This window comes from Jatropha curcas, chromosome 3, assembly GCF_041381405.1.
Source record: "Jatropha curcas cultivar XTBG-Jc1 chromosome 3, XTBG_Jcur_1.0, whole genome shotgun sequence".
NCBI classification, from domain to species: domain Eukaryota; kingdom Viridiplantae; phylum Streptophyta; class Magnoliopsida; order Malpighiales; family Euphorbiaceae; genus Jatropha; species Jatropha curcas.
Window position 1 is genome coordinate 5,180,287 of NC_143153.1, and position 23,324 is coordinate 5,203,610.

The window sequence follows — 23,324 nt, forward strand, 5'->3', positions numbered from 1 at the left end:
AAGACTACTTCAGATCACTGCATTTTTTATGAAGAAATTCTCTGATGATGACTACATTGTTCTTTTGCTCAACATGGATGATATGTTGATTGTTGGTCAGAATTACTAGCTTGAAGAAATAACTATGTAAGTCTTTTGCTATGAAAGACTTGGGATCAGCAAAGCAAATTCTTGGCATGAAGATCGAAGAGCCAAGAAATCATGGTTGTCACAAGAGAAGTACATTAAGAGAGTACTTCAAAGGTTTAGAATGAAAAACGCTAAAACAGTTAGTTGTCCTCTTACTAATCACTTTAAATTGAGTTCTAGATAGTGCCCTTCTACGAATGGAGAGAAGGAAGAAATGGAAAAGATTCCATATGCTTCATCAGTTGGAAGCTTGATGAATGCCATGGTTTGTACACGGCCAGATATTGCTCACTCAGTTGGAGTAGTAAGTCGGTTTCTTTCAAATCCTGAAAAGGAACATTGGACTGCAGTGAAATGGATTTTCAGGATATCCAATCACATCTGCAGGGGGAGTCATGTCGTGGCAGTCAAGATTACTGAAGCGTGCAAGGAGTTGCTGTGGATGAAGAAATTCTTGAATGAACTCGAAATTCATCAAGAACGGTATCAGATATTTTGTGATAGTCGAATCCTGTTGGTTAGCTACAGGGATGATGGAGAGTATAGCTAATGTTCCCACTTAAGTGTGCAGAGGGAGAATTGTTATGGTGTGCCCACTTAAGTGGGACCCACATGTGTGAAAGTAAGAAAAATAGGAGCATTCAGTTCAACAATGATGGCTTTGAATTGCTACACATGGGTGGTGGACGTAGTGGACGCATTAGGCGGTTTTGAACGTGTTAGGCAATGAACGCGTTAATTACGCGTCTCTCGTTCCCTATAAATAGAGGCAGCTGCAACGCACAAAACACACAGCAGACAAGAAAGAAAAAATATATAGAGAGAGTTATCTAGTTTTAGGAAGGGTTTCCTAAAATTGGGAAGGAAAAATAGTGAGGAAATTATTATGGGGTGTTTTTGGAAAACACTTTAAGTGCCATTATTTTTGTATTACTCTCTTTGTATACCTACTATTTTTTAATAGCGGTAGAATGATTCGGAGTTTGTCTCGTGGACGTATCCCTAAACAATTAAGGGTGAACCACGTTAAATTTCTGTGTCACAATTTTGATTATTCCGCTGCATTAATTTTCTCTTAATTGGTTGTGAGAGCCCAACAAGTGGTATCAGAGCTGAAGTCCAACAACTGGTATCAGAGCTGAAGTCCAACAACTGGTATCAGAGCTGATGCCCAACAGTAACTTCCAGGAACATATTCAAGCTCCATCTAATGGTTAGGGTGGGCACAGTCCTATTGGGAAGGGCTCGGAGTAGAGATGTGCATTTTTGTTTGAATCCCAGAACTGGATTTGAATTGAGTTCCTCTGACTCTAGTGAGGTAAATGAGCCAAACTGCCCATTTAAATTTAATAGACTAAGTTTCAGCTTTGGAATTAAGGTCCGCGAAGCCTTATTATTAGCTGATTCATAAGCGTCACATTCTGAATATTAGTTATTTTAATAGATATAGTTGTTTAAATAGCCGTAAGTTTCTAATAAGTATGAGATAAACATTAAAGAGATTATTGTCACCTAACAGTCTAAATAATAGAAGTAATATTTTAATCCTAGTTAAAATGCTAAATATTACTTTACAAATTATTACCAAGCAGCTTCTAAATAAGACTTTAAAGAAGTCTGTATTCGAATATAAACTTATAAATGGGCTATAATATTCGTTAACTATAAATTATAAACAAGTAAAACACAAATCAAATTGATTAGCATATTTGTAGCATAACATGAAATCATTTATCTGAAAGTGTATGAATTATTCTCCAACCATATTCTATATGATTTATTCTCTCACTCATCTTATTTATTTATTTTTTTGCTAAATTTTTAGGGGAGTGATTATTATATAGTCTTTAGATTTTTGTTAAATACAATAGGACTTCAATTTTTATTTTACTATTTAGTCTCTACATTATAATTCTGCTATATTATAAAGTTCAACAATTAGTTGTTCTGTTAAGTGATGGTGACATATCAAAAACATTATTAAGGATAATTACTATATAAGGATTAGATAGTATAAAATTATGAAAATTGAAATTTTACTAGTGCATTTCACCAAACCATAGGGATTATATAGTAATTACCTTTAGGAGCACTTTTAACATTTAACAGTCAGATATCAAAAAAACTAAATGTTAAATTTTATAGTATAATCGAATTATAATGCAGGGACTAAATAGTGTAATAATGAAAATTGAGGTCCCTATTAATGTATTTAGCAAAATTTAAAAACTACATAGTAATTATCTCATTTGAAAATTTTAATAAATAAAAAGATTTAAACTTGATATCTTTGTATAGGAATATAAAATTATTTTTTCAATCTTAAACATTTATTTTGTTTGGTGATGATTTTAGCTTATAAAATTTGTAATCACACGTATGAGATTGGAATAAAATCAAATGGACTTCAACCCTAATTTAATTTTTGTTAAATAGATATTTAAAAGAGTGACCTCATTTTCAACATCTAAATGTGAACATCTAATATATAATTAACACATGGCAAACATTGAAAGTTAAAAAACTTAAAAGTACTTTTTTTCCCTCCATTAATGCATCGGAATCACAATCTTCCGAATTGAAAGTACTAACAGGATACACGCGGAAAGACCTTTCTGGATTTCTGGATTAGGTACAAATATGTAATAACAATTTAGTTGAGATTATTCATGTTGACTCCAAGTCAACCCCACTAGGTCTCTTTAATGGTTACCTGCAAGCCCATTTTACTATGTCTAATCTCACTTGGGCTGTGTCAAGTCCATAAGAGAGAAACGTCCCATTGAAAATTTTCTGCGTTCATGAATATAAACACTCATATCCGTTTTTTTAAAAACCTAAGTCATTTTCATTCAGACTAATTTTATTAATTTTAGTAGTATTAATTGACTTTTATTTGGTATGGATTGACCTGGTCCGAGAATAATAAAAACTCAAAAGGTGAGCAGAGAGTACTTAAGGATACATGTAACTGTAAATACTCATCAGTTTAAATCAGTAAGAAAATAATAGAGAATTAATGAAATAATCTAAGGATTCACGGTGTTTATCTAAATTGATGACTTGAATCAATAGAATAATCAAATCATTATGTGAATAGGATTTTAAAATATCCATGAACAATCTAATAATCATATTGTTAATTAATTTTTTTTTTTAGGATAATCTAGAGGTGTAACTTTTTTGGACCGTAAAACGTAAATGTTTTTAGACTTTTCAATAAAATTCGCTTCCTAAAAATCGAATTTTACTCTTCAGAAGATTGAGATCACTTATCTACCGCCCCAATCCACGTCTTGTTAATTATTAACTGATATTTTAGTTCAACAATACTAATAATTAACATTTGATAAATAGACACATGGATTAAAAATTACAAACTAAAGAGCATATAGAATTTTTATAGAAAGAACATATATAGAAGAAAAAACATTTCCTATGATTCATGAGAAGATTTTATGAGATACACATGACATATCTTCTCCTCAAAATGACATAACACAAAGTGATCTTTGTAGGATGTCATCTCAATTTCATCATCAAAGCAATCAAGTCCCTTTAAATTAATTTAAGGCTAACTTTTCAACAATCAATAAGATGTTTTCATCATCAGAAAGATAGAGGGCCGATAATAATAATAGTTTGAACATGGCCCAGTAAAACTCCATAAATCATTTGTTAAAAGAAATTTAGACCAATGGAGAAAGAAAGCTAAATAAGACCAAAGACTCGTTGCTTCATTGCGCTTAACTTTTTTCCATTATATTATAATTTCTTTCATCAACCAAAAAGTAATTTAATAATTGAGATTTTTTTTAATAAAAGTGATAAGTGTTATTTTTATAGTATTTTTAATATAGTTTTTATTAGGACTTTTAGTATTTTATTAATTACTTTAATTAGTTTTTATTTAGTTTTATTTATGTTTTTATGTAAAGCTTCCTTGAATCATATTTTATTTGATCTTGAGAAATTTTGCAAGATTTTTATAGAAAATCAGCTTATTTTCTATCTAGGCGCTGGAAGAGTCCTAATTGAGAAAAAATACAAAGCCTAACCAGTTTCTTATCTCCAAAAGGATTTTTTACTCAATAAAGATTCACTTTTCTAAACGAACACAAAGATACTCCATAAACTTTATATAAATAGAGAGATTAGCCATAGACAAAGGGAGCCATTCATTGTATATTCCATCTTTTTGTTCTATTGTTTTCTCTCTCTCTCCAAGACTTGCATTCAAGATTTGTGTGAAGATTCAAGGAAGCCGTCCACATTATTTGTTGACTAGTTTTTATCTCTAAACTCTTAATCTTATTTTTACTTTTCATCATTCATATTGATTATAGAATTATTATCAAGTTTAATTGAGTTTTATTTAATTACTATGTCGAACTAAACTTTCATACTAGGGATTTGATGTAGTTTAATTTCGATTCCAATTTATAATATTAGATTTGCTTTTCCTTGTTCATGATATAATTTATTATTGAACTTAATGCTTCCAGACAGAGTTTCTTCCCTGGATTGATTTATTTCATTAATCACTATAGGGAGAAGGGTTTTTGATATCAAAAATGTAATAAATTACATAAGAATAATAACTTGATGCGGAAGCTATATGGTTTGACTCATGAAGAGTTTTCATAAGTTAATGACCTTAGGTTATGAATTCACAAAACAAACCATAAAACTTAATGATTTAATTCATCTTTGATTGCGTTATTAGAAGATAGGTAATTAGACCAGGTTAAAATACTAACAATACATCGGAAGAGAGCTTATTATTGATTTTAGGGTTGTTTCCCCTACTTGAACAATTAAAATTGATTATCAAACTAATAAAATAAATTATATAGAATTAAATGAAGTCAAAATCCCTAGTATGCCTTGCTTGATTTCCTTTTGTTCTATTTTATTTGTTTAATTTAATTTCTTAAAATAATTTTCCTTATTACCGTTTAAATAATAATAGTTTAACATGATTTTAGTACTTGGTATACAGTTCCTGTGGATACGATACTCTACTCATTCTATATTACTTGTTGCGATTTCGTACATTTGCGAAAATTACCGTAAAAAAGTTACCTCATTCGAGAATTTTCTTAGTAGCAACAAAATATGTAGTTGTTAACGTATTAATGACACACGTTCAGAGGCATAAAGTAAGGATTTATGAAGAATGGGAAGATTGTTCTGAGTGTTCTATGAATTTTGATTTTTCATTTCTGGTTCAACTGAGTAACAACAGGAGATTGTTTATTTTCTGAGCTCAACGGGAAGAGGAAAGTTCACCTACAACATTTAAAAGAGAAAACTTCAAACAAAATGATTACAACATACAAAGGATAGCATCTTTAACAGATTCAATTATGAAAACCCGTAAATCCTTTGTTTTGCTCTGTTTTTATAAGATTACATGATGGAATAGGCAAAGGAGTCAGGGTATTGATAGTACTGAGGAACTGCATAAACATATTGATTACTGCCCATGTAAGGCCATACTAATTGCTGCACTTCTGCCTCCTCTTTCTTCTCTCCGACAGAGCTCACGCTTAGAAGCTCTGAATACCCAACTTGCTTTCGTAGCAGAGTAGTAAGCTTTACAGAATCAACTCCGTCTCCTACTACCTCTATCTCACTCTTGTCTTGGCCTCCTAATGCTGCGGATTCTACGCCTGCAACTCCAACTGCAATTTTCATGGCTTTAGATCGAGACTTCTGGCTGCTCATTGAAATCTTTATCACTATCTTTTGCTTCATTAGCTTGGCTGGTTTGTATTTCGTTATATGATTTTTGGGTAATAGCGAAGCAAAGGAGAGGAGAAGAAGGTGTAGATATAAATGTTTGTTTCTTTTCTTTGTGGTTTTCAATTTGTAGTGAAACCGTTGGTATTTATAGAGTTTTTAATTGTATTATTATTTAAGAATATATATATATATATTTTAAAAGCAGTACAGAAGAAACGCGGAAGAGACCCGACCCAGTTATAATAGTAATATGCAGCTCAAAGGCCAAAACGAAGCGTAGAGTGAGCGGAAGCAGATGGTGATGAGAAGATTCTCCCAAGCAAGCTCGACGAACGTATATTTGTATTAATGAGAGCCGCACATTTGTGGGTCATGGCCTCTCCATCTAGTGGTTTGAGTGGATTGCATCATTAAGCTAATTAGGATTTACTTGCCTAAATCTAATCTACGGGCTCATTTATAAATTAAATCGGTGAAAATAATTATTTATTAAAATGAGAGTATTTTTAATCATATACTGGATAAAAAGAATAAAATGGAAATAATATTTCAAGTGAAACATTAATTTGAATGATGATATTTAATTCATTTTTAAAAAAACTACAATTAAGTCTTTATAGTTACTACTCTTTTGTTTAAAAAAATTACAATCTCATATACCGACTATGGTACCAGGTTGCCAGTTCTTGATCCGATTATGAGTAAGTTTCATAATTTCTCTTGTAACCATGTTAGGTGCGAGTATAACTCGGTAGCTCATGCTATTAAACATTTAGCTTTTAGCTTCAAGTGTGCTAGGATTTGAATCGGGGAAGTTCCACCCTCTATCCTGCCTGTTCTTGCTTCAGACTTTTGATTTCGTATTAATAGCCATTTTCCTTGGAAAAAAAAAAAATTTATTTAATCTCTATGCTTTGCAATCATTGAACAAATTAATCTTTCCGTAAAAAAAGTAAAAAAATTATACTTTTTACTGTTAAGTGCCTACGGAAAAAACTAAAATACTATTTTTGTTTTATTTTATTTTATTTTTTAAAATAAAAGTAAAAAATTAGTTAGAAGAATTTTTATTTGGTGTACCATAAATCTTTTTGCCAGAAGTGCAATTTATGCTAAATTGAATTTATAAACTACAAGTTATTTCAAAAGAAAAAAAAATTATAAATTAGAAGTGTTGAAAACGTGGAAAGACATAAATTTCTATATGCATTGTTCATACAAAGATATAGGGTCTATTCGGCAACAGTAGTTGTTTTAGTAATTGTTAACTGTCCTAGTAGTTTTTAGCTATTAGATATTAGTTGTTAGCTGTTATGTGTTTATGTTGTGGTTTAAAGCAAAAGTGTTCGGTAAAATTAAATGTTTGATTAAGTGTTAAAATTAAAATGACAAAAAAAGATATTAGAATATTGACTTAAAATTTTAAATTATGGCCATAAAACTGAAATGGAATAATTGATAAAAAAAAGAGATATATATATAAAACAAGTGTTTTTTTTTTCCAAAATTATTATCATTTTTTTTTCATTTCAATTTTTTTCTATAACAAAAGATTATTTCTTATAAAATTGAAATGAAAAGACGGGAATTGTTTTAATGTTATTTAATTTTGACAACATGCTGTTATCCTTATTTTAAGACAATAGAAATAAAATAATTAAATAATTAAAATGATATATATTCCTTTCAGATTTGAGAAAGAAAAATTAAATAAATAACAAAGATTACCAAATTCAAAAGAATGTCATTGGAAGTAGAATCGTAAATCTTAAGAATAGGGAAAAACAAAATAAATGGATCAGAGTGTCAAAAAATAAAATTTAAAACACTAAATATAAGAGATTTAACATTTGACGAAACGCTCTCTAACCTCTAACAACTTTTACAAATATTAAAATATTAAGTTATCGAATAATCTAATGTAATGCTTTTTAAAATGTTGTTGCCGAACATGCTCGTAATAACAATAATTTTTATTGACTTAATACATCGACTCCAAGTCAACCCGCTTTAGGCCTTCAATAATTTTTTTTTTTTTTTTTTTGACAAATAGAAGAGCTAGATAAAATTAGCTCGGAAAATAACAAATACTGGATACATCATGGGCTAACCATGGCAATAGATCAGACCGAGAATATAACAAATCATGACCTAAAGGTTGAGAAGAAGTAAATTTAAAGAGTCAATTAGCGTAAACATTCGCCTCACGATAAACACGACACAAGCGGAATTAAAATCCAGATTGTTAATATAAGTTTATTTATTTATTTACCTATTTAGAGAATGTAATATAGGACCCTTATTTTGTTGGGATATTATATAATTTTATATATAATGTAAATTTAAAATAATTAAATGATGAAATGACAAATGTTCATCTCTCTCGATATATTAAACTTAAAATTTAAAATGTAAGAAAGAAAATATAAATCATATAAAATGAAATAAGATTATACTTGTTTAAGATAAAAAGTATGAAAGGATCAAAATTGAAAATTTTAAAGGAATTAAAATCGAAAAAAAAAATACATTAAAGGTATAATTTAAAAATACTAAAAAATAATTTTTAAAACAAATGGCCATGGCCATCCTCATCCCCCTTTCTTTGTCAATAGTTAGAATAATGATGTGCATAATATATAAAAAGAAGTAATATACTTTTTTAAAAAAATGGTGATAAATAAAATAATATCACATCAGATATTATGATATAAATATAACAATTTAAATAACAAAAATAGCATCGAAGTTAATATGAGACAATATATATATATATATATATTAATCAACTAAATATCATTTGATTGATTTTTTCACTTATATTGAAAATAGGAGATCTTAATTTCAAGACTTTTCAACATATTTTTTATATTTCATTAATTTGATCATATTATTTGATATTACTTTTTAATATATTTTTATCGTATATTTACATTGCTATTGGTTTCTATCACTTACTTTCTTTTTTAACCATAAAATCAAAAGGGTGATTTCTCATCGAATTAAATAACTTTTTATATTGAATTGTTGTTCAATAAATTTTGAGTTTGTTTGAGAGGAAAAAATATTATTTATATAAATTGAGATCCATTTTTCATAATATTTTGACAATTTTAAACAAAAAAAAGTCTCATAAATAACTTATTAAACAACAAATTATCTATTAGACATAATTTGCATTCTATCCCATAGCGTGTTGTGGGCTAAACAATAAGAGCAGTCTTTTATATACTCATCAAATTGATGAAAATTCTTATAATTGAGAAGTCTTGAAATTAAGATCTCACATTTCCCATATAAATGAAAAAATCAATCAAATGATATTTAGTTGATTAATATGTATACATATTTTGATTCATATATATATATATATATATATATATATATATATATATCATATAAAAATTCTTTGATCCTATTTCAGTTATTTAAATTATTATATTTATATCGCAACATTTCACGTGACATTATTTTATTTATCACTATTGTTTTCTAAAGTATATTACTTTTTCTATTAGAAACCTTTATTTAAAAAATCAAGGGGGGCATGGCCCCCTCCCAACGTCAGTGATAGCCCCCTACCTACGTCAGTGATAGCTCATCAATAGATCATGAACCTCTTTCCAGGTCTAATTGACATTAAAAAAAACAAAATCTTTCCTTAAAATCTGAAGGCAAATTAGAAATCTCTTCCGTAAAATTAGTTATTATCTTTTTTAACAGTATTTAGTTGTTAACTGCTTGAATAATTTTTTATAAAATGCTAAAAGCTATATATTATCTGAGTTAACTTTCTATAAAATACATTAACTTTCTATAAAATATTACATTAATTTTTAAAAGATAATTCAAACACTGTAAAAAATAACATATAGTATTTTGATTCTGCGTTTTTGTCCAACACAGCCTAAATAGCACATCCATAGATCAAGCATGGGGAGGCAATTAAGTCATCTTTTCTTAAAGAAATTTTTTTTTAAACTATTCTATGTACAAATAAAAAGTTGTCCATAGCTATAAATTACAGCTACAACAAGTATAATATTAGGCAACATCGATGAATGAACATGCAGGATGAAAATCACAAATTATTCTACTGTTTAAAAAATAAGGTTAAAAAGATTAAAAAAAAAAAGGGATAAATGCTGAGTTAAATTTTTGAATTTTCAAAATAACATGTTTTCGATTTATAATTTTTTAGTTTTTTATTTTTTTTTATTATTTTAGGTCAGAAATAAGTATTTTGTATGTCTTTCAAATGATATTTATTAACGTTCATCTAAAGTTGAAAGGTGATGCAGCTCAAATGGTAGATTTCTTGCTTTGCATGCAGGAGGTACAGTTTTCGATCTCCCGCATCTCGTAGTTCTGTTTTACTTTCCCTACCAAATCATAAATTGCTATATGAAAAAACAAAGTCTCTTTTTATTTTTTTAGCTATAAAATTACAAACTGTATGAAAAAACATAGTAAGAATCTTACATTTTCTGATAATGAACTCATTTTCATAATGTGGAATTGTGAATTAATGGTAAGAAAAAAAAAGGGGAAAATATTCTATAAGTACGTGCTATAACAAGCAAAGCATCCCACAGAATGAGGGAAAATACCCTTTAACGTGCATCTAATAATTCCTTAAAAATCCAAACTCTAGAGATGGTAGAATTTATTTTGCAAATAAGAAAAAGTTGAATTAGACGTTTTCATTCATGCTAAACCATTGGTAGTAATGATGATATTAAGGTACTTCCAACTTTGAAAACCATATCTAAATATAAAAGAAATAGGTTAATGAATAATTAGAAAAGGGGAAAAAAAATTCAGCATGCTTTAAAATCAAAACCATTCATTCAATACAACTAAATTTTATTCAAAGTCTCATCTGTAGATGATAATATCGGGTTATCCCGTATTAGATGAATGGAATATCCCAAAAGGGGATATTAAATAAATGGAATTGGGATATGGATGGAATATAATGAAATAGAGCCACTTTGAGGTTCCCTATGAAATGAGGCATGGAACGAAGATACTACGAAGAAGTTCCGGGAGTTACGAAGGAAACTTCAAGCTCATATTGGTCATGGGTTGAGAACGGGAATTGAACTCTATGAGATCGAATCTCCCGTTGTTCCTCAGTAGCTGAGTGGTAGAGCGGTCGGCTGTTAACTGATTGGTCCTAGAACATATACTTATATAGATATACACTAAATATAAGTTTATAGAAACATTTTCTTTTTCATTCGTGATTAGTAAATTGTGGTAGATATATATATTTATTTATTTTTAATATTAGGAAAGGAGAATCAAACCTGAATCTATATTGTTAGATTATTTATGTACTTATCACTAGACTATATTTTGGTGTGCTCATCCACTCTATAGTTAAGATAAAGCATATGAATTTGAAAATTCCCAATCCAAAGATTGCTTTTTTTTTTTTTCCTCCTAATATGAGACTGTTATAAAAGAATAAAAAATCAAAAATTTTAATTAATTGATTGTTAATCTTGAATATGAATATTCAATCTCCTAAGCCAAATAGAGTGAATAGTCATATGAAACACATCAAACCTCTTAGGAGGTCCATTAACCACAAAATGTCTTTGGACTTGCTTCACTCTCCTTTGCATTCTCAAGTACTGCCTTTGAGATATACCCATCAGAATCTCCTTAATTTTGGGTATGTCTTTTACTTCCACTTGCACAGAAAATGCCTTCCAATTTAGGACATCACTAAAAGGTGGGACATAACTGTCTGAAATCAAAACAGGAACACATTCTGAATATATAGCTTCTACTACTCTTGGGCTTGCCACTTCATACCCACTAGGGCATAAGCAGAACCTACTCTTTTTTAACATTGATTCATATGACACATTCTTAGGTAATTGCTCAAAAACTTGTACATCTTTGTCTTTGTTCTTCCATTTCTCTAGTAGTAGCCGCCTAATGTCTCCATGTAGTCGGCCAGCAAAAAAGGCGAGAATCGATCGCCTAGAAGGGGAGCTGCCGCCGATAAGTCCTGTAATTTCTCCTGTTTTTAGATGTATTTCTGGAAATGATGCATCTTTCGATGGATTGAATCCTTCAGAAGTATTTGCGTTGCATAAAACCCTAATTGAATTTTTGAATAATTGAGAAACATAAGAAGATGTACGTGGCCCCTGTACATAGCCAAAGTTACATTAATTGACTATACAATTTTGCAATAACATACCTAATTTTCATCAATTTTAGGGAAATTTAAGGTTTTTTTTCTTAAATTAAAGCATAAATATCATTTAAAAAACATAAATTCATTATGATCATGTTTTGCTGAACTAGAAAGCATAAGAAGCTACATACTGAATTTGGACCAAAACTCCTAATTTTCTCAATTTTTCCAAATCTTAGAGATTAAGTAATCATGTAATTTTAAAATAATAAGGACTAACTATTGTATTAAAATGAAATAAAGGAAACAGAAATCTACCCACCAAAATCAATAATTTTCAAAACCAGGATTAGGAAAAGAAAAAATGTTATTACTTACCCAATCATGGCAAGAGAGCATGAAATGGTCAGCACCAAGACTTCTATTCCAAAAGGGATATTTATTAGAAATTACATTGATGTAGTCAACAACCACACGTCCAATGGCTTCAATCTCATGGGAGTTAGGGACATAAAGGTATTCTACCATCATCACCACACTAAATGGTAGGAAATAAACTAAAGCCTCTTCAGGATCTCTAGTCCTATAAGATTTTCCCTTCTCTAACTCATGAATGAAAGTTCCTTCTGAGGAATATATACTCTTGCATGGACCATCATGAAACAATGGAGTTTCACCTTCTTCATACACATATATCTTGAATAGCTTCTCCATCTCTAAATAGCTCCTGAAATTTTTATGGCAATACATCAGTTAGAAAACCATAGCTAATTATATATGCGCATATGTAAAAATGTACCTGTGAAAGGCATTGGCATTTCTGTAGATTGGACCTTGAGGAACATAATCTTCATCCTGATGGAGGGATGTTAGGTTTCGAATTCGAGCAGCCTCTCTTATGGAAACTCTAACCCTAGCCAAATTTGCTTCCATTTTCTCTAACTTACTGTATCTCTTCACAACTTCTGCTGTGGCATTAGCACCAACTTCATCGGATTCTTTAAGGTTCAATTTTACTTGCTCATGTCCCTAATTGATCAAATCAATAGATAATTAAGATAACATGAAAATGGGAAAATGTTAGATGTAAAAATGGAGTAATTAATCTTACTGGTTGATAAAAAATAGAGGAGCCATTGTTATTGAAAATGGTGTAATTCCTTGTAGGAGCTTTGTTTGCTAGTGAAAAAGAAGCAAAAGGATAGGAAGTGAAGAACCCAAGTCTCCATGTGGTAGGAGAAGGCAAAGAAGACAAAGAAGAGCCCTCATCAGGAAACAGTATAAAAAAAGACAATAAAATGATAAATAAAGGTAAAGCAATTGTCAGAACCAAAAATGAAGGAGATGACGATGAGGAGGAGACTAATGGTTTAGTGTTTGGTGGCCTCATAGCTTTCTCTCTTCAATGCTTCTGTTCAGCAAACTCTATATATTCTATATATGTAACTAAGTGCATGTGAACAACATATTCATTGCTTGCTTTTCTAGTTATTCTTTGCTGCATGTAAAAATTATTCTCTATATTTTATTATATATATAATACCAAAGGGATTTATTTTCTCTGTTCTAGAGGTAATCTTTTTCGACACTTTTCTCTTCTATGGTTTCTTCAAGTTTACGTGTCTAATAAATAAATGAATTTATTTAAATTTCATGATTTATAGTTTTTTTGTTTGTACACACGTTTCCACATTCTGTGATCAAATTCTTTCGAACAGTGATAACTCCAAATTTCAAATACCTGACCAGTATTAGTGTGCATTAATCAGTACTAACCAACTAACCCAACTAAATTAAACCGAATAAATTGTTAAATTTAATTTTAATTTATGTTCGGTTCAATTTTAGTTAGTAAAAATGAGAAGGTTTCTTATTCAATTCGATTATTAGTTGGTTATATTCATTAATTGAAAAAAGTAAACTAAAATATAAGAAAAACTTATCTACACAGATGTATGAGCCTATCTACATATCAAGTCAATTACAAATAGTATTTTGATTTAAATAAGGATATTTATGATCATACACTGGGTAAAAAAATAATAAAACAGCCAAATTTTTTATAAAAACCTTTTTTTTTTATTCGCTCGGTGATACTTGCAGCTTGCAAACGGTGTATTTTCTCTTTGGTGCAGAGTATAGGAAAATTCAGAATGTATATGGCAACAAAATTGTTAAGATACATTATATTAAAATTGCTTATGACGTAGTGTTAAGCAAGCATTTGTCGTCACTTCTGCTATGTGATATGCACATTTTCTAAGATAGAAACAACAACTTATTACGTCACAAATTTGTAGTTTCGTCTTGTAGTGTGCTTGGACATTTGGGAAAAAAAAATAAAAATCTGATCAAGTTTCGAAATTTCAATGATGAATCCTCTAAGATAAAAATTTCCAAATTTCTTGAGGTAAGAGAAAAACCAATGTAGCTGGTCCCCTTGCATCTGAAAATTGTATTCGATCCATAAGTCAAATCAAACCAAATTTAGGATGCCTTAACACCAGACCTGCTGATATAGAGAGATTATAGTTGTTGCCATTAAAGCTTGAAAACCTTTTGGCAAGCAAAACCCAAAAATGATTCTCCATAATTGATCCAAAAACCTTAACATTGTCATGCCATTCATTATAAAATACAAATCTGTTACCATAAATGTTATAATTCAACTAATTAATATTCTTTACATTCAGCCTTCGAAGCCAAATCGAATGAAGTATCATATGAAACACATCAAATCTCCTAGGAGGATTATTTATAACAAAATGTCTTTGCACATACTTCACTTTCTTTTGCATTTTTAGATATTGATCTTCAGGTGTTCCTAATAAAATTTTCTTCAGGTTTGGTATCTCACTTACCGAAATCTGAATCGAAAACGAATTCCAATCAAGAACATCACTAAATGGAAGAACATAATTTTCTGATATCAAAATTGGAACACACTCTGCATAAATTGCTTCTACAATTCTTGGGCTAGCAACTTCATATCCACTAGGGCAAATACAATATTTGCTTTCCTTCATCATTTCTTGATATGAAAGTTCTTGTGGAAGATTTTCATAAACTAGTATATCTTTGTCTTTTTCTTTCCAATGCTGTAAAAGGGCAGGTCTTATTCTTCCATGCATTTTACCAGCGAAAAATGCCAGGATTGTTCGATTTGATGGAGATAAACCACCAACAAGCCCTGTGGTTTCTCCTGTTATTAAATTGATAGCAGGGAGTGATGCATCTTTCTTTGGATTAAAATACTCAGAAGTATTTGCATTGCAGAGGACCCTGATGGAATTAAAGTATAGCTGACGCTCGTACCAGGTTGCCCTTGGCCCCTGTTAAGAAAGCAACAGAGAAAAAAAAAACAGGCATTTGATTGCATTATGACTATGAAGACAACTAGAGGCTGGAAAAAGGGATGAAAATAAGCCGAGCCAAAAATTAGCTAGCTCGTACTTAGCTAATTCATATAAGATATGTAAGAATCATATTTGAACTGGTTAAATTTTAATTTTGCTCGTTTAATAAAAAAAATAAGTCTTAACAAAATCCCTTGCACATGTAATAGGTCTTGAAGCACTATTTATGTATCTCCTTGACCAAATCCACCCACATTAGGATTATTCGTTAATGGTTGATCAAGTTTGATGAATTCGTCTTGATTATACCTAAATTTGAAGTTCATTTTATTAAACAATCAATCTTGAACTAACAAAAATTATGATTCATCTTATCGATCATTATCCAACTACTGACCTGATTCTACAGTTTATTTATTTTCCGATTAATCTTGTAAAATATATAATTCAATACTACAGCATTAGTTAATATGAAATTATTTACCCAGTCATGGCAGGAAAGCATGAAATGGTCAGCTCCATGGCTTGTATTCCAGAAAGGGTGATTGTGAGAGATGATGCGAACATAATCAACAATCGTACGTTCAAGAACAGCTTTATCACGAATAACGGGATGGAAGAGATGCTCAATAATCATCACAACACTAAATGGAAGAAAATAGGCAACAGCTTCATGAGGATTGAAGGTCCTGAACTTGGTATTCGTCTCCATTAAGCTCAAGAACAATCCTTCTGTCGAATATATGTTCTTGCAAGGGCCATAATGAAATAATGGAGGCTCTCCTTCTTCATATACAAATATTTTGAATAACTTCTCCATTAACATGTAACTCCTACACAAAATTCAAATAGAAAACCACAAACCTCATATTCTGCAGATCAATTTTTAATTTTCATGGTTTAATGTTCAAGTTAAAAATGAAATGAAATTGCTTGATGTGAATGTTTATTTTATTTATTGAAAGCAAATCACAAATATGGAAATTTTTAATAATGATCTTAATATTTGTTTTTCCAGACATATATTATTTCAATAAAAAATAAAAAAAAGAGTTCAAGTTTCAATTTTAATTCAACTGGAAAAACAAAATAATCTTCAAGAAATTGAAATTATCCTAAATAAGCCAATAATATCTCTATATTAGAGCTAATTACAAGGGCTAAAGATTGAAAGAGTAAACCCTATCTCTTCCCTCTTTTCTTGAACAAGAGTGAAAATCCTATCTCTGTTATCTAGGAGATACACCACACTGTCAATCTTTTGGGATAAAAATTTATCTCTCTTTATATAATAAAAGATTAAAAATTCAAAACTCAGCAGACCTCATTTTGCAGATTAAAGTAAAAATTCTTAATTTAATAAAAATAGATTAATCTACCATTATTTTGCAGATTATAAGTAACAATTATAATTTGATTATGACTCTTATCATTATAATAAAAAAAATACATACCTATGGAAGGCACAGAAATTCCTGTAAATATTACCATCATCACCATCACCATCACGAGATGATTTGCAGTTATGATCTAATGCAGCTTCTCTTATCAAAGCTCTAGCTATGGAAAGAGTTGCTTCAAGCTTCTCCACTCTTTTAAGATCAGATTCATCTTGAAAAACCTATTTCCAGATGATTAATATGCACAAATTGAGAAATGTAAAATTACCAAAAAAAATAAATAAATAAATAAAAACAACAGAAAGTGAAAGAAAAAAGAATTAAAATCTTAACAAAGTAATGATACATACCATGGTTATGGTGGGTGTAGAAGACCATATCCATTTTGATGATGGGAAATAATAAAGCCAAAAGAAACCATAAGAAGAAGAACCCTTTGCTAGAAACAACACCAAACACAGTATAGTAATGGAAGATAAAGATGTTAGAATAATACAAAATGATGGTTTCATTTCATTTCGTTTCTCTCTCACCCAGTGATGCAGTTTTTGTTCATACTCCGATTATATGAAATGAAAGGTTTGGTGATTTTGTCATATAAATTTAGTGCTCATCTTTAAATAATAATAATTATAATAAATAATTTTAGTCCAAAACCTCGGAATCGAACAGAATCGGAAACAAATCGACCGTTTCTCGGAAGTAACTATTGGCGATCTAAGGGTCCCACATCAGTGTTTGTCTTTGACTTTTCTGTTAATTATATGGATTAAGATTCTGTGAAATGTCAATAATGTCCTGTTATTAACAAATATAGGGTAAATAATTATTTAATCCTTAAATTTGGTGATAAAATGCTGAGTAAATAATATAACCTCTAATGCAAAAAACATTATCTTAAGGAAAATAACCATAGAAAAATATATAAGGAAAGATCTTTTCCCATATTTAGAAAAGAGAAGGAAAATAATGTCTTATTATTAACAAATAGGGTAAATTATTATTTAATCCTTAAATTTGATGATAATACAGTGATTAAACTATTTAGTCCTCTAATGCAAAAAACATCATTTATCATTAAGTTTTTATTTGAATGGGATTACTTTTTTAAGGAAAAAAAAATAACCATAGAAAATATATAGGGAAATATTGAAGGAAAGGAGTCAAAAAATAATGTTTCACTTATTTTCATCAGCGGCGTTCACATGTTTTGAATCTTTCTAATTTAGAGAGAAAATAATTGAGAAAAATGAGAATTTTGTTTATTTTTATTAAATTACCTAAATACCTCAAAATAAGTAAATCATACTTTATTGTTTAAAAATAAATGAGGGTTTAATTATCAACTTTTAATGATAAGTTTTTTTCCACTAAAAATTATAATTTTCCAAACAAAGAAAAACAAATTTATTTTCTTTTTTTTATTATAATTCAACTACTACTTTTTTTTCCATAATACTTGTCACATTTGAAAAAATAGTTTGTTCCACACATTTGTGGTTTCAAGGAGTAATAAATATTTTTTCTATATTTACTCTTTGTATATGACCAATAATTATTACTTTAAGTGAATAGTTTTATTAAAAAATTAGTATTAAATTAAGGGTATTATAGTCAATTTACTCAATAATTTATTGCAATTTAGACACATTTAATAGTTTTTTTTAGAAACGTGAAATTTCAAATGTAATAAATATTATGGAACAGAGTCAGTACAATAGTGAAAAATAACTAAGCAAATTGACAATTTTTCATGGTTTTACTCAATCATTTTCCTTCCTTTTTTGAACAAAGCGAGAGAGAGATTAAATAGTAATTAATAGTAAATGTGATAGACTAAATTACGTCGTATTAAATATAAAAAACCAAATAGTCAAATATCACAAAGTACTTAATGCCTTAAAAATGATACTTTTTGAACAAAATAACCAAATAGTTTTAAGTGATTATTTATGATTTTGAGAGTATATTAATAATTTGTTTCAATTTATCGATATTTATTAGGTGTAATTTATATTTATATTTGTTTTTATTTTTCTTTTTTAAAATTTTGAAGACACACGTAATTAAATTTTCATAATATTAAGACATGAAAAAATGAAATGAAAATACTATTCTAACTGTGATGCTTTAATATATGATAAAATTAGCATTGATTTTGTAGTAAATTAAATAAAGATTTTTTAATTTTAAAAATGACAATTTAGACATTTTAATGTATATGTTTAGAAAAATTCATGTGTTTCTTAATTCTTAGGAAGAAATGTATTAAAACTACCTAAAATTCGCAACAAAAATCAATTAGACCCATAAAAAGCACAGTTGAGTTGAGCAGCCTATCTTTGTCTTTTTAATTAGAGTAAGGTATTTAGGTAGGCCAGGCGTTTCGTTCCCGCCAAAGGAGTGATGAAGCAAGAAAGTTTCAGTTTTAGTGTCTTACTACTGTCTCCGTCGCAATCTCAGCTTGCCGTTTCACGGGACTTTCACGCTTCGCTTCTCTCCTTCTTTCGCCACGTGTCTCTCTGGACACCTCCTACTGCCACGTAACCTATGTCAACATCCTCTTCAGGCTATAGCGGTAAAAGAATTCTCTTTCTTTTTTTTTCTTTTCCCTCTAAAGCTGTGCAGTGGTAGCAATTCAGTTTTTGTTTTTTTTTTTTTTTCTTTTCTTGATTTCTCCTTCAAATTCAATTACCGAGTCCATTAACGGAGAAGACCCATGAGAGTTCCTGTAGGGTTTCTTGCTAAGCTATGGAGCTTTGTTCGCTTTTTGCCCTTCTTCTTCTTGCTTCTCATTCTTGGCCTTCTTAAAGGTATGATTTTGTTGAAAGGATAATCTTTTGATGTTTTGGTGCTAATTCTTTTGTGTTTTTGGGTTCCGCAGGTGCTATTATTTGTCCATTGGTAGTGGGGATTATTGTGATTGGCAATTCAGCTGTTATAATCGGGCTCTGGATGGCTCATTTTCTGTGGACTTTCTATTGTGTAGCAAAGTATGCTTCTCTTGCTCAATTTGAATTTGATATGATATATCATGCCTTTTTTTTTTTTTTTTTTTTTGCCTTTGAGTCTCCAATTGTTCTGTTTTGTTTGGGATTGTAGAACTCAGAGATTGGGGCTGGTTTTGAAGACTGTGGTGTTGTTATTGTTGCCATTGCCTTTGGTCCTTTGGCCAGTGTTGGGAATTGGTGCAAGTATTTTAGGTGGAATTGGTTATGGGTTTTTTGCTCCGCTTATCGCTACTTTTGAAGCTGTTGGACAGAATGTCAAAGAGAAATGCTACCATTGTTTTCTCGTAAGTTTCTTTCTTTATGCCCTATACTTGCTTTTATTTTTTGACTGATGGATTAATGCCTAACTGAACTTGCCAAAGTAACAAAAGTGTGATTTCTTTCGCATAGTATTTGAATCTATTGAATGAGAAATTCATTTCATTTATAAAAATTCATTTGTAAATGAATTGTCATGTGTGATATCCTAACTAGTAACTACTTAGTCTAGAATCAATTTGCAATGAAAACTAATGTTAGTTGTCGAAATTGTAGCCTTGCTGAGTTAATGTTCATTTGTATATTCTACCAAATTGACAGGTTTTTGTTGAAGTACAATCAATTTCTTGGAATTATTGACTTAGATTTCTAAATGAGTTTTCATTTATGCCAAACAATATCTAAATACCATAATTCAATGTCTTTTTATTGAATGTATGACTTAAATCTGTAAAAACCCTACTAATTTCCCCTTTTTAAGTTTATTCTGTATTTGCATTTCAACTATTCTAATTTACTATGTTTGAAAAGCCACCCTCCCTCAGTCCTTGAAAGTCGAGACATGCTATGTTTCCAAGCTTTCTTATCTACAGTATTGTTGTGGATTCAGCATCATCACATTCACAGATACACAAATAGAGGTGTTTCTCAAGAATAAAAGAGTACTAAAGACCCTGCACAAATATATTTTATGTAATTAGGGTAAGCCTTTGGTAAGGGGATCTGATGGTAATTTGGGTTCTGAAAAAACTTACTAACCAGGATGGTTGTTTATCCACTATCAAAGGAAGCTGCACAGTGGTACGGGACTTCACAGATTTTTGCTTCCATTCTTACTTCTCTTTCATGGATGAATTAAGTGAGAAAGTCCCAAAGGGTGAAAAGCCTGTGGACATAAAGTAAGACATTTTCTTTTGCTGTAGTGTAATTCACTCAAAAAAAAAAAAAAAAAAAAAAAATTGAAGAAGAAGAAGCAGAAACAAAAAATGACTCTGGAGATTATTTGATCCTGTTCTTTCTAGGTTACTAATTCTGCCAAGTTGTTTGTTGGTGATCCTGATTGCCGTGCCAGTAGATATGATTCTCATTACAGTTGTTGCTCTATGGAAAAGCCCATACATGCTTTTCCGAGGATGGAAAAGGCTATTAGAAGACTTAATCGGTAGAGAAGGGCCATTCTTGGAAACTGTTTGTGTGCCATTTGCTGGTCTTGCCATTATCCTGTGGCCGTTGGCTGTCATAGGAGCCGTGATTGGTGCAATTCTATCCAGTTTCTTTCTGGGACTTTACAGTGTGGTTGTAGTCCATCAGGTATGCAGCAAGACACCTTTCCATTCAATTCACTGTGTTGTTTATGTTACAATATTTGCAGATATTGGTATGTTCATAGGTTATCTTTCTATTGGTTTCAAGTTTTATCTGAATCGAGATCCATAAATTTACAGGAAGATTCACTCCATATGGGGCTTGCCTATGTTGTAGCAGTTGTTTCATTATTCGATGAATATGTAAATGATTTACTCTATTTGGGGGAAGGATCACGCCTGCCAAGGTACATTATCAGCACAAATAGCTTTGTAGGTTGTACTCACACACGCACAGCGTATATATGAATAATGTGCACATCTTCTTGAGAGCTTTTGTAAAAAGCCTTACGATAAATTAGTGCATTTTATATAGTCATCTATGTGACAGCCAGGCCTAGATATCGGAAAAAAATGGCCCCAAAAATGGATGAGAGCAACCGCGGTCAAAATGACAGACGAGAAAACTCACTGGAAGCAAAACTATACTCACAAAGATCAAGAACATTGAAGTGGCAAATCCAGCAATATAAACCAGTGCATGTATAGAAACTCAAAAATGCACCTTCTCATCAAAATATTTTTATCTCAAACTTCACTGTTTAAGCTTGTTATGTTGTAGGTATGGGATTGGTTATTTAAATTGTGTGAGGAGAATGGTAGGATACTGCATCGTGATGGCCTGATAAATATCAAAGATATTGAAGTATGCATTTCGAAGGGTGATTGTAAGATGTTGAGCATCAAACTCCCAGCTTGGTCCCTGTTACAACGTCTGCTTGCCTCTGCAAAGTCAGACTCATCTGGGTTGGTGATCTGTAGGTCTTTTCTGATTCTTCTCTCTTTTTGATTAATGCTAAGGCTTGATGGCAAAAACTAGGCTTGAACTTTAGCACTTCTTGCAATTCTATTATGAACTTTTGCTTTTGTTAATTTTTAAGACAAAGTGACCATAACCGAAGTGATGACATTTTTCTGTTACTAGGTGGTGATTGAATTTTTTCTGTTACTAGGCCTTTTTCTAATTCATATTTTCTGTTAATAGGCCTTTTTCTAATTCATATTATGATTGTCGTGATTGAATTATGCAGCTGATGATGCTGAGCTGACAAGACCAAGGGATAAACTGTTCGAGTGGTTAATCGGACCATTGTTGATTATGAAAGAGCAAATAAAGCAACTTCAGTTATATGAAGATGAAGAAAATTGCCTGAGAATGCTAATTATGAAGGGCAAAAATGAAAATCCCGAGGACTGGGACGAGACCGAATTTCCATCCAGGGACAATGTAAGAAGAGCACAATTGCAAGGCATAATTAGAAGGTAGGTACCTTTTCAAATTGGATGCTTTGTGAACTCAGTCACTATTCCTAAATGCAATTGAAATATTGAATATTAAAATTGAGATTCAATATGCATCTCCTTCATGGCAGATTGGAAGGCATCGTAGCTTTCATGACCCGAGTACCAACCTTTCGACGTCGTTTTATGAATTTAATGAAGCTTCTGTATGTAGAGGCACTTCAGGCTGCTGCTTCATCTGATCAAAATCCAATAAGCAGGCAGGAGAGCGATTCAGGGTTGGAAGAAACGTTAGAGATGAAACAATAACTGAGCTCATATGAAGATTTTCAGTTTTTTAGTTTCCAATAGTTTGTACATTTCTGTATCATATTTCCATTGGAATGTAGTCAGTTTGTTTAGAAAGAGCAAGTATAGTTGAAATCACAGTACAAGAACCAGTAGGCAAATGTAATGGAAACATATGCAAGATGTGTAATTTGTTTCATATGTAATTAGATAATTAAATATTGTGTATTTAAAAAAAGGCTTAATAACAAAAACAAAATGTTTTAAATTTAATTTCTATTGTGAGTTTTTAATTTTGTAATTTTATACAACACTTTCTTAATTTTAATTAATTAATGAACAATAATAAACTTTTCTTATTTGGAGAATGC

At 30.4% G+C, this 23,324-nt stretch overlaps 4 protein-coding genes across 6 annotated transcripts; 1 reads left to right on the forward strand and 3 right to left on the reverse strand.

Moving 5' to 3' along the window:
• Positions 1–5,417: 5,417 nt before the first annotated feature.
• LOC105647979 (heavy metal-associated isoprenylated plant protein 16) lies at positions 5,418–5,889 on the reverse strand. Its single transcript, XM_089718870.1, has 2 exons — positions 5,546–5,889; positions 5,418–5,421 (listed from the first exon to the last, which is right to left on the reverse strand). Exons 1-2 carry the CDS (start codon positions 5,887–5,889, stop codon positions 5,418–5,420), a joined length of 348 nt encoding a protein of 115 aa, XP_089574996.1.
• A 5,461-nt stretch (positions 5,890–11,350) lies between these two features.
• Positions 11,351–13,425, reverse strand: LOC105647980 (putative glycosyltransferase At5g03795). Its single transcript, XM_012234208.4, has 4 exons — positions 13,146–13,425; positions 12,834–13,063; positions 12,413–12,761; positions 11,351–12,044 (listed from the first exon to the last, which is right to left on the reverse strand). Exons 1-4 carry the CDS (start codon positions 13,422–13,424, stop codon positions 11,382–11,384), a joined length of 1,521 nt encoding a protein of 506 aa, XP_012089598.1. The 5' UTR covers position 13,425; the 3' UTR covers positions 11,351–11,381.
• A 1,202-nt stretch (positions 13,426–14,627) lies between these two features.
• Positions 14,628–17,410, reverse strand: LOC105647981 (putative glycosyltransferase At3g07620). Its single transcript, XM_012234209.4, has 4 exons — positions 17,141–17,410; positions 16,845–17,011; positions 15,875–16,223; positions 14,628–15,366 (listed from the first exon to the last, which is right to left on the reverse strand). The coding sequence occupies exons 1-4, from the start codon at positions 17,300–17,302 to the stop codon at positions 14,704–14,706; spliced, it is 1,341 nt and encodes a 446-aa protein (XP_012089599.2). The 5' UTR covers positions 17,303–17,410; the 3' UTR covers positions 14,628–14,703.
• Positions 17,411–19,185: 1,775 nt separating this feature from the next.
• LOC110008610 (putative membrane protein At3g27390) lies at positions 19,186–23,226 on the forward strand. Of its 3 annotated transcripts, XM_020684868.3 has the most exons (10): positions 19,190–19,603; positions 19,675–19,783; positions 19,893–20,085; positions 20,822–20,958; positions 21,082–21,370; positions 21,505–21,611; positions 21,759–21,906; positions 21,986–22,181; positions 22,455–22,686; positions 22,797–23,226. In XM_020684868.3, exons 1-10 carry the CDS (start codon positions 19,510–19,512, stop codon positions 22,972–22,974), a joined length of 1,683 nt encoding a protein of 560 aa, XP_020540527.1. In that variant the 5' UTR covers positions 19,190–19,509; the 3' UTR covers positions 22,975–23,226. The 3 variants fall into 3 exon arrangements, with proteins under 3 accessions (XP_089575271.1, XP_089575270.1, XP_020540527.1); XM_089719145.1 differs by lacking the exon at positions 22,797–23,226 and having other exon boundaries at positions 19,186–19,603; positions 21,986–22,170; positions 22,455–22,593; XM_089719144.1 differs by lacking the exon at positions 22,797–23,226 and having other exon boundaries at positions 19,186–19,603; positions 21,986–22,185; positions 22,455–22,588.
• The last annotated feature ends 98 nt before the right edge of the window (positions 23,227–23,324 follow it).